The 15363-nt window shown below is 47.6% G+C and overlaps 1 protein-coding gene across 1 annotated transcript in view; it reads left to right on the top strand.

Moving 5' to 3' along the window:
- The window catches only part of GABPB1 (GA binding protein transcription factor, beta subunit 1), a 54839-nt gene that overhangs the window by 26969 nt on the left and 12507 nt on the right, over window positions 1-15363 (top strand). Inside the window, exons 5-6 of the mRNA XM_015425856.1 lie at window positions 11043-11190; window positions 11684-11797. Of these exons, the coding sequence (XP_015281342.1) occupies window positions 11043-11190; window positions 11684-11797 (262 nt within the window). The remainder of the gene's footprint in view (window positions 1-11042; window positions 11191-11683; window positions 11798-15363) is intronic.

Here is a 15363-nt window from a genome sequence, read left to right on the forward strand (position 1 = left end):
TTCAAGGTCTTTTGCATATGGAAGCTGATTGGACTTCACTGCATTCCACACCTCAAACTCACCCCCCTCCCCGCAAGGCAGTTGGAATGTCAGTTGCATATGGAACCTTCAAGGTCTTTTGCATATGGAAGCTGATTGGACTTCACTGCATTCCACACCTCAAACTCACCCCCCTCCCCGCAAGGCAGTTGGAATGTCAGTTGCATATGGAACCTTCAAGGTCTTTTGCATATGGAAGCTGATTGGACTTCACTGCATTCCACACCTCAAACTCACCCCCCTCCCCGCAAGGCAGTTGGAATGTCAGTTGCATATGGAACCTTCAAGGTCTTTTGCATATGGAAGCTGATTGGACTTCACTGCATTCCACACCTCAAACTCACCCCCCTCCCCGCAAGGCAGTTGGAATGTCAGTTGCATATGGAACCTTCAAGGTCTTTTGCATATGGAAGCTGATTGGACTTCACTGCATTCCACACCTCAAACTCACCCCCCTCCCCGCAAGGCAGTTGGAATGTCAGTTGCATATGGAACCTTCAAGGTCTTTTGCATATGGAAGCTGATTGGACTTCACTGCATTCCACACCTCAAACTCACCCCCCTCCCCGCAAGGCAGTTGGAATGTCAGTTGCATATGGAACCTTCAAGGTCTTTTGCATATGGAAGCTGATTGGACTTCACTGCATTCCACACCTCAAACTCACCCCCCTCCCCGCAAGGCAGTTGGAATGTCAGTTGCATATGGAACCTTCAAGGTCTTTTGCATATGGAAGCTGATTGGACTTCACTGCATTCCACACCTCAAACTCACCCCCCTCCCCGCAAGGCAGTTGGAATGTCAGTTGCATATGGAACCTTCAAGGTCTTTTGCATATGGAAGCTGATTGGACTTCACTGCATTCCACACCTCAAACTCACCCCCCTCCCCGCAAGGCAGTTGGAATGTCAGTTGCATATGGAACCTTCAAGGTCTTTTGCATATGGAAGCTGATTGGACTTCACTGCATTCCACACCTCAAACTCACCCCCCTCCCCGCAAGGCAGTTGGAATGTCAGTTGCATATGGAACCTTCAAGGTCTTTTGCATATGGAAGCTGATTGGACTTCACTGCATTCCACACCTCAAACTCACCCCCCTCCCCGCAAGGCAGTTGGAATGTCAGTTGCATATGGAACCTTCAAGGTCTTTTGCATATGGAAGCTGATTGGACTTCACTGCATTCCACACCTCAAACTCACCCCCCTCCCCGCAAGGCAGTTGGAATGTCAGTTGCATATGGAACCTTCAAGGTCTTTTGCATATGGAAGCTGATTGGACTTCACTGCATTCCACACCTCAAACTCACCCCCCTCCCCGCAAGGCAGTTGGAATGTCAGTTGCATATGGAACCTTCAAGGTCTTTTGCATATGGAAGCTGATTGGACTTCACTGCATTCCACACCTCAAACTCACCCCCCTCCCCGCAAGGCAGTTGGAATGTCAGTTGCATATGGAACCTTCAAGGTCTTTTGCATATGGAAGCTGATTGGACTTCACTGCATTCCACACCTCAAACTCACCCCCCTCCCCGCAAGGCAGTTGGAATGTCAGTTGCATATGGAACCTTCAAGGTCTTTTGCATATGGAAGCTGATTGGACTTCACTGCATTCCACACCTCAAACTCACCCCCCTCCCCGCAAGGCAGTTGGAATGTCAGTTGCATATGGAACCTTCAAGGTCTTTTGCATATGGAAGCTGATTGGACTTCACTGCATTCCACACCTCAAACTCACCCCCCTCCCCGCAAGGCAGTTGGAATGTCAGTTGCATATGGAACCTTCAAGGTCTTTTGCATATGGAAGCTGATTGGACTTCACTGCATTCCACACCTCAAACTCACCCCCCTCCCCGCAAGGCAGTTGGAATGTCAGTTGCATATGGAACCTTCAAGGTCTTTTGCATATGGAAGCTGATTGGACTTCACTGCATTCCACACCTCAAACTCACCCCCCTCCCCGCAAGGCAGTTGGAATGTCAGTTGCATATGGAACCTTCAAGGTCTTTTGCATATGGAAGCTGATTGGACTTCACTGCATTCCACACCTCAAACTCACCCCCCTCCCCGCAAGGCAGTTGGAATGTCAGTTGCATATGGAACCTTCAAGGTCTTTTGCATATGGAAGCTGATTGGACTTCACTGCATTCCACACCTCAAACTCACCCCCCTCCCCGCAAGGCAGTTGGAATGTCAGTTGCATATGGAACCTTCAAGGTCTTTTGCATATGGAAGCTGATTGGACTTCACTGCATTCCACACCTCAAACTCACCCCCCTCCCCGCAAGGCAGTTGGAATGTCAGTTGCATATGGAACCTTCAAGGTCTTTTGCATATGGAAGCTGATTGGACTTCACTGCATTCCACACCTCAAACTCACCCCCCTCCCCGCAAGGCAGTTGGAATGTCAGTTGCATATGGAACCTTCAAGGTCTTTTGCATATGGAAGCTGATTGGACTTCACTGCATTCCACACCTCAAACTCACCCCCCTCCCCGCAAGGCAGTTGGAATGTCAGTTGCATATGGAACCTTCAAGGTCTTTTGCATATGGAAGCTGATTGGACTTCACTGCATTCCACACCTCAAACTCACCCCCCTCCCCGCAAGGCAGTTGGAATGTCAGTTGCATATGGAACCTTCAAGGTCTTTTGCATATGGAAGCTGATTGGACTTCACTGCATTCCACACCTCAAACTCACCCCCCTCCCCGCAAGGCAGTTGGAATGTCAGTTGCATATGGAACCTTCAAGGTCTTTTGCATATGGAAGCTGATTGGACTTCACTGCATTCCACACCTCAAACTCACCCCCCTCCCCGCAAGGCAGTTGGAATGTCAGTTGCATATGGAACCTTCAAGGTCTTTTGCATATGGAAGCTGATTGGACTTCACTGCATTCCACACCTCAAACTCACCCCCCTCCCCGCAAGGCAGTTGGAATGTCAGTTGCATATGGAACCTTCAAGGTCTTTTGCATATGGAAGCTGATTGGACTTCACTGCATTCCACACCTCAAACTCACCCCCCTCCCCGCAAGGCAGTTGGAATGTCAGTTGCATATGGAACCTTCAAGGTCTTTTGCATATGGAAGCTGATTGGACTTCACTGCATTCCACACCTCAAACTCACCCCCCTCCCCGCAAGGCAGTTGGAATGTCAGTTGCATATGGAACCTTCAAGGTCTTTTGCATATGGAAGCTGATTGGACTTCACTGCATTCCACACCTCAAACTCACCCCCCTCCCCGCAAGGCAGTTGGAATGTCAGTTGCATATGGAACCTTCAAGGTCTTTTGCATATGGAAGCTGATTGGACTTCACTGCATTCCACACCTCAAACTCACCCCCCTCCCCGCAAGGCAGTTGGAATGTCAGTTGCATATGGAACCTTCAAGGTCTTTTGCATATGGAAGCTGATTGGACTTCACTGCATTCCACACCTCAAACTCACCCCCCTCCCCGCAAGGCAGTTGGAATGTCAGTTGCATATGGAACCTTCAAGGTCTTTTGCATATGGAAGCTGATTGGACTTCACTGCATTCCACACCTCAAACTCACCCCCCTCCCCGCAAGGCAGTTGGAATGTCAGTTGCATATGGAACCTTCAAGGTCTTTTGCATATGGAAGCTGATTGGACTTCACTGCATTCCACACCTCAAACTCACCCCCCTCCCCGCAAGGCAGTTGGAATGTCAGTTGCATATGGAACCTTCAAGGTCTTTTGCATATGGAAGCTGATTGGACTTCACTGCATTCCACACCTCAAACTCACCCCCCTCCCCGCAAGGCAGTTGGAATGTCAGTTGCATATGGAACCTTCAAGGTCTTTTGCATATGGAAGCTGATTGGACTTCACTGCATTCCACACCTCAAACTCACCCCCCTCCCCGCAAGGCAGTTGGAATGTCAGTTGCATATGGAACCTTCAAGGTCTTTTGCATATGGAAGCTGATTGGACTTCACTGCATTCCACACCTCAAACTCACCCCCCTCCCCGCAAGGCAGTTGGAATGTCAGTTGCATATGGAACCTTCAAGGTCTTTTGCATATGGAAGCTGATTGGACTTCACTGCATTCCACACCTCAAACTCACCCCCCTCCCCGCAAGGCAGTTGGAATGTCAGTTGCATATGGAACCTTCAAGGTCTTTTGCATATGGAAGCTGATTGGACTTCACTGCATTCCACACCTCAAACTCACCCCCCTCCCCGCAAGGCAGTTGGAATGTCAGTTGCATATGGAACCTTCAAGGTCTTTTGCATATGGAAGCTGATTGGACTTCACTGCATTCCACACCTCAAACTCACCCCCCTCCCCGCAAGGCAGTTGGAATGTCAGTTGCATATGGAACCTTCAAGGTCTTTTGCATATGGAAGCTGATTGGACTTCACTGCATTCCACACCTCAAACTCACCCCCCTCCCCGCAAGGCAGTTGGAATGTCAGTTGCATATGGAACCTTCAAGGTCTTTTGCATATGGAAGCTGATTGGACTTCACTGCATTCCACACCTCAAACTCACCCCCCTCCCCGCAAGGCAGTTGGAATGTCAGTTGCATATGGAACCTTCAAGGTCTTTTGCATATGGAAGCTGATTGGACTTCACTGCATTCCACACCTCAAACTCACCCCCCTCCCCGCAAGGCAGTTGGAATGTCAGTTGCATATGGAACCTTCAAGGTCTTTTGCATATGGAAGCTGATTGGACTTCACTGCATTCCACACCTCAAACTCACCCCCCTCCCCGCAAGGCAGTTGGAATGTCAGTTGCATATGGAACCTTCAAGGTCTTTTGCATATGGAAGCTGATTGGACTTCACTGCATTCCACACCTCAAACTCACCCCCCTCCCCGCAAGGCAGTTGGAATGTCAGTTGCATATGGAACCTTCAAGGTCTTTTGCATATGGAAGCTGATTGGACTTCACTGCATTCCACACCTCAAACTCACCCCCCTCCCCGCAAGGCAGTTGGAATGTCAGTTGCATATGGAACCTTCAAGGTCTTTTGCATATGGAAGCTGATTGGACTTCACTGCATTCCACACCTCAAACTCACCCCCCTCCCCGCAAGGCAGTTGGAATGTCAGTTGCATATGGAACCTTCAAGGTCTTTTGCATATGGAAGCTGATTGGACTTCACTGCATTCCACACCTCAAACTCACCCCCCTCCCCGCAAGGCAGTTGGAATGTCAGTTGCATATGGAACCTTCAAGGTCTTTTGCATATGGAAGCTGATTGGACTTCACTGCATTCCACACCTCAAACTCACCCCCCTCCCCGCAAGGCAGTTGGAATGTCAGTTGCATATGGAACCTTCAAGGTCTTTTGCATATGGAAGCTGATTGGACTTCACTGCATTCCACACCTCAAACTCACCCCCCTCCCCGCAAGGCAGTTGGAATGTCAGTTGCATATGGAACCTTCAAGGTCTTTTGCATATGGAAGCTGATTGGACTTCACTGCATTCCACACCTCAAACTCACCCCCCTCCCCGCAAGGCAGTTGGAATGTCAGTTGCATATGGAACCTTCAAGGTCTTTTTAGCAGCTATCTGGGATACGCTAAGACAGTTAAGCGTTGAGGAAATTAAACAGGTTAACCCGGCCTTTGGGCGACCTTTATGTAGGCTAGGTTGAGCATTCACTTCAAAAACAACAAAACCAGGTAGACAAATGCTCTCTTTGACCCAAGTTTCCTGAACCATAATGATATGGAAATTTGATATATAGGTTTAACAGCAGGATCTTTCATTCTACAGCTCCATCCTGTGATATTCCACGATAGTATTTTAATATGAGCATTTGATGGTTGTTAATTCGGGGTAGCCTCAAGCGGGAGTTTCTTTGAGTATAGAGCTTCAGATTTCTTCTCTGCACCTCCATTCACTATAATTACTGGCTCTAAGGGAATATGCTTATTGGTTTGTGGCGGGGAATTTGAGTTTTCCAAAATCACCTCATTTATTTCAGAGGAAGCGATATTAATATCACATGGTGGAGCGTCTGAGATTATCGAGATCACATCATCTATTTTAGGAAGAATAACATTAGAATTTCATGGTGGAACAGTTGGGATTACCAGAAACTCATCAGGATCCAGGGCAGCCCCATAGCTAAGGAGTTTTTGGGGAGGGGGTCTGGGGGGGCCACCAGCCAATTAAATCAAAGTTAATTAAATTAACTTTGATTTAATTGGTGGAATTCCTAAGGCAGCCCCGGCTGCAACTGAGGGCCTCCAGGCGAGAAGGACATGCAGACGGTGTCCTTTGGTGGCTGAAAGTGCCGTCCAGTCACAGCTGCCTTAGGGCGATCCCCTGGTGGGGTTTCCCAGGCAAGAGATGTCCAGAGGTGTCTTTGCCCGCGCTGGTCTCTGCATCACAACTTCGGGGCATCCCCAGGCCCCCAAACGGCTCCAGCTGGACAAGCTGAAACCCTCCTCTCTCCTGATGCCCGATGCTCTCGGTCCGAATCGGATCCCCCCCCCCCGGGTGCCTCAGACTGTGCGTAACCTCCGGCGACTCCCAGTGCACATCTGTGTCCCAGGAGTCCGGAGACAAGCCTCGCGTGGGTTTCGCCTGGCCTCGCGCACAAGGGGGGAGGGCCGAGGCTCTCGGGGCTGCGCAGAAGCCCCCCCCCGGTCTCCGTGCTGCAGCTGCAGAGCTGGGTGCGCCAAAGAGGAGCGCTGTGTGCCTACCGCCTTTGGCCAGCCTCCAGCAGCAGCCCGTGATTGCACGAAATGGGATGGCTGACCTCGCGGCTGGGCAGAGGTGGGGAGGCAGGTAGACCGCCGGGGGGGTTGGAGAGGGGCCCGTAAAAACCGTGGGGGGGCCCCACAGTAGCTACGGGCCTGATCCAGGGGATCAGGGCTCTCTCATCATAGGCCATCAGATGTCAGTAGTAGTGGAGGCTCCAAAAGCCTGGCAGACAAGCTCCGTTTTACAGGCCCTGCAGAACTACAACAGGTTCCGCAGGGCCCTGGTCTCCTCCTGGAGCTCATTCTACCAGAGTGGAGCCACCACCGAGAAAGCCCTGGCCCTAGTTGTCACTAGCTTGGTCTCTGTAATATTTGGGAGGGCCAGCCAATTCTGAGTCCCCGATTGCAGTGCTCTCTGGGGTACATATGGGGAAAGGCGGTCCCTCAGGTATGCAGGTCCCTGGCCATAAAGGGCTTTAAAGGTAAGAACCAGCACCTTGAACCGAATCTGGTATGGTATAGACAGCCAGTGCAATGTCTTTAGCACAGGTGGGATGTGCTCCAGAATGGGGAGTCCCATCAGTAGCCTGGCCATGGCATTTTGCACCAGCTTCAGCTTCTGGTTTGAGACAAGGGCAGCCCCATGTAGAGGGCATTACAGTAATCCAGTCTCAAGGTGACCATTGCGTGGATCACTGTTGCCAAGTCGTTGAGTTTGAGGAAGGGAACCAACTGCCTAATCAGCCTGAGATGGTAAAAGGCCGACTTGGCAGTGGCTGCTACCTCCATTGTTAAGGAGGCATCCAGGAGCACTCCCAAACTCCTAACCTCCGGCGCTGGCACCAATGGTGCCCCATCGAAGGTCGGGAGCGGGATCCCCACCCTCGGACCACTTCGACTCAGACACAGGACCTCTGTCTTTGTTGGATTTAATTTCAGCCGGCTTAGCCTAAGCCAACCAGCCACAGATTGTAATGCCCGGTCTAGATCTTCCGGTTTGGAGTTGGACTGACCACCCAACTACAGATAGAGCTGGGTGTCATCTGCGTATTGGTGACAACCCAGTCCATGCCTCTGGGCAAGAGGGTGCATATAGATGTTGAAAAGCATTGGGGACAGCACTGCCCCTTGAGGCACTCTACATTCCAGTGGGTGCCTTCGGGACAGTTGATCCCCTAGCGCCACTCTTTGTCCCCGACCTTGGAGAAAGGAAGCAAGCCACTGCAAAGCTAGTCCCTGCACTCCAATATCAGCAAGGCAGTGGGCCAGTAGCTGATGTCAAACACAGCCAACAGGTCTAACAACAACAACACTGCCAATCCGCCTCGATCCAGATGCCTCTGGAGGTCATCCGTGGGGGTGACCAGTGCTGTCTCCGTCCCGTAACTTGGGCGAAAACCAGACTGGTAGGGGTCTAAGATGGAAGTGTCATCCAAAAAGCCCTGTAACTGGATTGCCACTGCCCTCTCTATTATCTTACCCAGATATGGTAAGTTGGAAACCGGCTGATAGTTGGCCAATTCAGCTGGATCCAAGGATGGTTTTTTCAAGAGAGGGCACACCACTGCCTCCTTAAGTGCCTCTGGGACTTGTTGATAATTTCCTGTAAGGCACCTCGAAACCTGGCTTTAATTTGCCATGAAGGACACGGATCAAGGATGGTAGGGTGTACAGTTAGGAGCAATTTGTTGACTTCCTCAAGGCTGAGCAGGCTGAAATAATCCATAATATGACTAGAAGACATGCATGGAACCTTGAGTTCATTCACTGTGTCAACTGTAGTGGGAAGGTCGTGGCGGAGCGACAAGACTTTATCCGCAAAATAGCTCGCGAAAGCCTCGCAGCCAATATTCAGTTCCCTATGGTTTAGTCTGTTTTGAGTCAAAGTAGTAATAGACCGAATTGTTCTGAATGATTGGGCTGGGCATGAGCTTGCAGATGCAATCTCAGCTGTATAGTACTGTCTTTTAACGGCCTTGACTGCCATCTCATAGGATCTCGTAAATGTCCTCTAAGATGCTCTTGTAGCTTCATTGTGAGCACGCCGCCACTGCCTATCTAGCCGTCTTAGCTCCCATTTCATTAGCTGCAACTCCTGGGTAAACCAAGGAGCGAGCTTAGACCAGGGGTGCAGAGGGCGCCAGGGAGCGATTTCGTCAATGGCTGTTGAGAGTTGGCTATGCCAGTCCTCTACAAGCTCATTCAACGAGCCGCCAGGGGCTTGGGATCCCGAAGAGCCATCTGAAGCTGCACTGGGTCCATTTGGCTCTGCGGGCAACCCAAAATGGGCTCACCGCCCAGACAGGGTCAGAGTGGAGTATTCAAATGGGCCTTCAAGGCAAAGTTGTCCAACCATGGTATTGCTAGAGCAGTAATCCGGTCCACTGTAACCCCAGTTGCGAAGATCAAATTGAGCGTGTGCCCAGCCCGGTGAGTGGGGGCTGTTACAAGTTGGGAGAGTCCTAGGGCCGCCATGGACGACACTAGGTCCACTGCCTGAGTAGAGGCCGCATCATCAGCATGGACAGTCACCCAAGACTATCAGTCTAGGGTGTTCCAAAGCCCAGCCTGATATGGCCTCAATCAGGGACGGTAGGTTATTGGCTGATGCGTTGGGCGTTTGGTACACCAGCAAATCGCCACCCTCTCACTTAGGATTCAGAGGATTAGAGCCTCGGAGGAGAGTCAGCATGGTGTAGTGGTTCAGAGCAGTGGCCTCTAATCTGGAGAACCGGTGACGGGAGCACCCTGAAGGGGTAAACCTCCCAGATGAATAACGCCACTCCTCCCCCCTGCCCTCTAGTCCAGGATTGGAGAAGGATCGAGAACCCAGGAGGAGCCACTTGGGAGAGAGATACTGTCTCTCCCTCTCGCACCCAGGTCTCGGTCACGCACGCCAGGTCTATATTCTGCTACTGCAGAAAGTCTCGAAGGACTGTGGTCTTGTTATTTATAGACCTGGCGTTACACAACGCCAATGTCGGAGGAGGGTCAGTCATCCTAGCCCCCCCACCTGCAACCTTTGGGATGGGACGTAGGCTGGAAGGGGGGTGAGCTAAATTGTTTCTCCATCCCCTTCCCTTAACTCCATGCCTAGTCCCACCGCTGTACTTTCCCCTCCCTTCCCTCTTCCATATTATACCTCCTTCAGCACAGTCAGTTCTCATTTGAAAATTTAGGCATTTCCCCCTTTCCCTTTTTAATTTATTAAGTGATATTTCCCTGTGTACCTGGAGAGTCCTCTGTCATCTTGCCTGTGGGTAGCACTATAGCTGTTTGACTTTCAGGCTTGCTATTAGAAGTCACAAACTGAGGATGGGTGGGCATAATGATTTGGAAACTGACCCACCATCCACCCACAACACTAAAAACTCCCAGGGTCTTGAGCAGGCCAGTTTCCCCATCTCCCTCTGCAGTTTTTCTTTTCATTAACTCTCAGATCAGCCTGGATTGTATTCAGATTTTATCAGGCTGGTTTCAGTGTCCCTCCCCCATATTTTTAGCACACTCAGGGTGTCTTGCAAGTGAAACTCCTTCTTGATCAATGGGCAGCCTGATTGTAAGGCTTTTGAGACCAGCAGCCCACTGCACTCTTAGGTATAACAACAACAATGACTAGTAGAAACATTTATGAGCAGTAGGTTGGCTGAAAGCCATAGATTTTTCTGGCAGGGATTTAATGAGCTGATGGGGAGAAATCTGTTCTCCTGACTTTTATGAATGAGGCACTAATCCAGCTGTGTTGTGGAATCAGGGATGAGATCCTGGTTTATTGATGTAACAGACATTTATTGCAACCTACACATCAAAGGAAAAATATCATACTGCTCACTTGTACTGAAACAATATTTTTCTTCTTCTGCGCTGTTAACCAAATGACAGGATTGTTAACCTCAAATGAGCTGTGTTTTTAGGTTTGGGGCTTCTGTGTTTTTATGTAGGCTTGAGCATATTCCAGATGTGAATGTCAAAACTCCTGCTGTTTGTAATTGACTAAATTCATTTTGCGATTAAATAGGCTTGCTTAATTTATTTGTATATAGTATCTGAGGATCTTAGAGCGTTTTTACACTTGTATCTTTTAACACTGTGGGTTGCATTGTTCATTTGCTGTCAAATGGAAGTAGAATTACAACTGTGGTTTTGCACAGCATTTAGCCATGCTCCTGTTGCAATTCTTGAGATTCAGTTCCAGTATAATTTCCAAATGCCTGATTTATCTTCTCAGAACACATTTGGGTTTTAAAAGTACTTTTTTTTCCTAGTGACTATATGGAAACTAGATGCTATTGTTGCCTTTTGTGTTGGTGTAGATTGCAATGCAGAACCAAATCAACACCAATCCAGAAAGTCCTGACACTGTGACGATACACGCAGCAACACCGCAGTTCATCATTGGACCTGGCGGGGTGGTAAACCTAACAGGTCTGGTATCTTCTGCCAATACATCACGTGCAACAGGTATTCAGATGCACAGAGCATTGTAAATGATTTGAATTTCACAATATTAGGAAAAACGATGGGGGATAAAGTTGATGGTAAGGTTACAGCAAGTGCATCGTTTCTTTTCTTGTCTCTTGGACATTATAAATATCTTTACTCTTGAAGTAACCATTTAAAAAAGAATTAAAATTATTAAAAATTACCTAAAAGCTTTGTTTTGGAATTGTAGTGTAGGTTGCATCTTTCTTGCAGACTCAGAGAGCTATCCTGCTTGCAAGTGCTTCCCCATTCATTTCAGTGGTGGTTACAGCTTTACACTTTCGGAGAGACATGTACACAGAGCTGCTGCTGAATTGGATGGGAGGCTTGCTTATGCGGGACCTGAGTGTCCACCATTGGCGGTCATGTCAGGCATGACAGGACTTTTTTTTTTACACATTAAACTTTTTTAAAAAGTAGTATGTAAGTTTCCCTGTAGTTTGTGAACTAACTTCATGTTTCTCCTTTGTAGATGACACAGGAGTATCTGCTGTCCAGTTTGGTAATTCCTCAACTTCAGTATTGGCGACTTTGGCTGCCTTAGCAGAAGCGTCAGCTCCACTATCCAATTCATCAGAAACACCAGGTGAGAAAAGCAAATACTGTTATGTCTACACCACTGCTTCTCAGAAAATACGTTCAAGTCGATTTTCAGAAAACAAACAAGAAAACTATGCAAAATCAATTCTCAGTGCAGTTCTGAGTGTTTATGTTAATGTAAGCTCATTTAGATTTAGATAGAATAATAGAATCACAGAGTTGGAGGGGGCTATACAGACCATCTAGTACAACACCCTGCTCAATGCAGAACCAGCCTAGAGCAGGGGTGGCCAAACTTGCTTAATGTGAGAGCCACGTAGAAAAAAGTCAGATGTTTGAGAGCCACAAGACATGAACACACACATTTTTACTTAAAAAAATATGCGAATTTGCATATTAAATTAAAGAGACAAACGCCTTCTCCGAGCCAAGCCAGTGTGCTGATGTGGCAGGGCTTGACGACCACATTTAACTTTAGATGGGGGGGGGGGAAGAAAGGGGGAAAGAAAGCAAATAGATGGGGGAGGGAGAGGTGGAAAGAAAACAACTTTAAATTTAAATGCATCCTCCAAGCTCCCCACACTGGCTGTCTTGGCTTGGAGAAGGGATTTAAAGAGACAAAAGCCTCCTCCAAGCTGGCCGGCCCGGGCGAGGGGACTTTGAGAATGCATTTAAAGTTGCTTTCTTTCTCTGCTTCCTCCCACCTCAAGCCTGTTCAGGGAGGGAAATACTAACTGGGGAAGGAAAGATCGATCAGGGAGGCATGCCTCCCCTTTGCTTCCCCAGCTACCCTGCTGGGAGCTGCATGATATGTGTGAAAGAACTGCATGTGGCTTTCAAGCCACAGTTTGGCCACCCCTGGCCTAGAGTATCCCTGGCAAGTTTTTGTCCAGCTGCTGCTTAAAGACTGCCAGTGAGGGGGAGCTCACCAACTCCCTAGGCAGCTAATTCCACTGTTGAACAACTCTTACTGTTTGTCCTAATATCCAGCTGGTACCTTCCCACCCTTAATTTAAACCCATTATTGTGAGTTCTATCCTCTGCTGCCAGCAGGAACAGCTCCCTGCCCTCCTCTAAGTGACAGCCCTTTAAATTCCTAAAGACAGCCATCATGTCCCCCCTCAACCTCCTCTTCTCCAGACTAAACATTCAAGTCCCTCAGCCTTTCCTTATAGGGCTTGGTCTCCAGGCCCCCAATCATCCTCATTGCTCTTCTCTGTACCCACTCCATTCTCTCTACATCCTTTTGAAGTGAGGCCTCCAGAACTGCACACAATACTCCAGGTGCAACCTACCAATGTAGTGTACAGTGGGACTATGACATTTTGTGATTTGGATGTTATGCCTCTGTTGATGCACCCAAGATCATATTAGCCTTTTTTGTCACCACACCACACTGGCTGCTTATATTTAACTTTTGGTTCGTACCCCAAGATCTTGTTCACACACACTGCTATCCAGAAATGTATCCCCCATCCAGTGTGCATGTTCCTAATTTTTGTTACCCAGATGTAGAACTTGGCACTTATCCTTGTTAAATTGCATCTTGTTCACATCTTCCCACTTTTCCACTGTGTTCAGATCTCATTGAATTCTATATCTTCTGGTGTGTTTGCTGCTGCTCCTCCCAATCTGGTGTCATCTGCAAATTTAATGAGTAGCCCCTCCACACCCTCATCCAGATCATGTATAAAAATATTGAAAAGTACTGTGCCTAGAACCGAGCCCTGTGACAACCCACTGGGCACCTCCCTCCATTCAGATGAAATGTCATTGACAACTACTCTTTGTATGCTGTTCTCTAACCAGTTCCCTATCCACCTAACTACCCTAGAGTCCAGTCCACAGTCCTTTAGTTTGCCCATCAGAACATCATGGGGAACCCTGTCAAAAGCTTTACTGAAATCCAGGTAAACAACATCAACCGCATTCCCTCGATCCAGTAAGCTCCTCACTAGATCCAATTGGTTTTACATCTCTAGTTTATTGCATTGGAGCTTTGCTGATCTTTGATCATAATAAACCAAATTGATTATCTTCAAAACTGGATTGTCCAAGCCCCCATATCCAAGAGAACAAGGAAATCAAACCTAGTTAAATATAGAAGAAAGTAACTTTTCCTTCCATTGGGGATTCAGTGATTTAGCAGTTTCTGTAGCTTCTTCCAAGGCAAAACAGCTACCATACCCTATCAACCTGCTTTGTAAGCAGTGTGGCTTTGCATCCAACACAGGATCCCTCTTTGTCTCCTTGTAACTTGTGCAAACCCATAGGAGAGCATCAGGCCCCTAGACAAAGTAGGAGCAGCTTGTCTTGTAAGCTGCCATTAATGAGTGGCATCAACGATGAACCATGTTGTCTCTCACCAAACTCCATCTGAAGAGCCACTGAGAGAGAGTGCTTATTATCACACTGCCTTCATGTTTAAAAGAAAAAAGGGGATTAGACATCAGCCTTTCCTTTTGTGCAAGAGGAGAGAAATGGGCATCCTTTCCCCATTTTTTAAGTTGGCAAACTTTGACTGTTTTAAAATTTTGGAGCATAAGTATGAAAGACACTAGTGATTTTTGTTGAAAGACTGATAGCATGAAACTAGAATACTCTTTGTGCATCTGCTATGTGTCATTATGTGCTGGGGTTTTTTTGCTGATATTTTGCCAATAAAAATTGGCAGCTTAAATTATGGCAACTTAAAGACTAACAGTTTTATCACAGCATAAAGATTTTGTGGAGTAGGACCTCCTTTGCCAGATGTGTGAATTCGGCTGTAATCCATGAGAATTTATGCCAGTCACCAAATAAAGATGTTAGTCTTTAAGGTTCTGTGTGAACTGATGATTTTGCTGCAACAGAAAATTCTGGAATGTAAAAAAATCTTAAAATCTGTGGATAGGTTTGTATCTGTAAATGTAAATGTAAGAAAAACTGAAACTACTCTGTGAGAAGGAAAACCAGGATTTTGAATGCATCCCAAGCTCTTAAATTAATGGTTCTTCTTTTTCCAGGTTTTACCTGACTTGTGCTGTGCAAGTATAATTGTCAGTGCAGTAAACACAATAGAAAGATTACCAATAAAACCAATAAAACAGAATAAGGAACGTAGTGTCTTCTAAAGTCGTTCCTGCTGCAGGATCACTATTAATATTTATTAGTTACTTAATTTCCTCCTCCAAATGCTCACGACCGATAATCTTTAAAAACAAAATACGTAGTTAAATACCAGTTTCCCCACACCTGCTTAATCCTGGCTGCTCAGTGTCGTCCTAAAAAGGCAAGTACAACAGCTCATCTGGAGAAATGTGCAGGCTAAGATTACGGCAGATTTCTAGATGTCTTTTAACCACAGCCTTGGAATTCCTCTCTGTATACCCTTTTGCTGTTAGAACTTGGTACAAAAATGGTACAGTCAGAGAAGGTGGTTGCTGAGATTCTTAGGGACCAGTTGCTCAGAGTAAACAGACTGAAGGCAGTAGATTTTATTTTTGAGCTTTAAAACAAAATGGTTTCAGTGTATTTACATACTGTCAGCGAGCTGCCATTTCCTTGGGACACCTCTTGTCCCTTTTCTTTTACCCACCCCCTCCCTCACTCCTGTAGTTGTTATCCTTTGCA

Source organism: Gekko japonicus, unplaced genomic scaffold, assembly GCF_001447785.1.
Source record: "Gekko japonicus isolate JY-2015 unplaced genomic scaffold, Gekko_japonicus_V1.1 scaffold2441, whole genome shotgun sequence".
NCBI classification, from domain to species: domain Eukaryota; kingdom Metazoa; phylum Chordata; class Lepidosauria; order Squamata; family Gekkonidae; genus Gekko; species Gekko japonicus.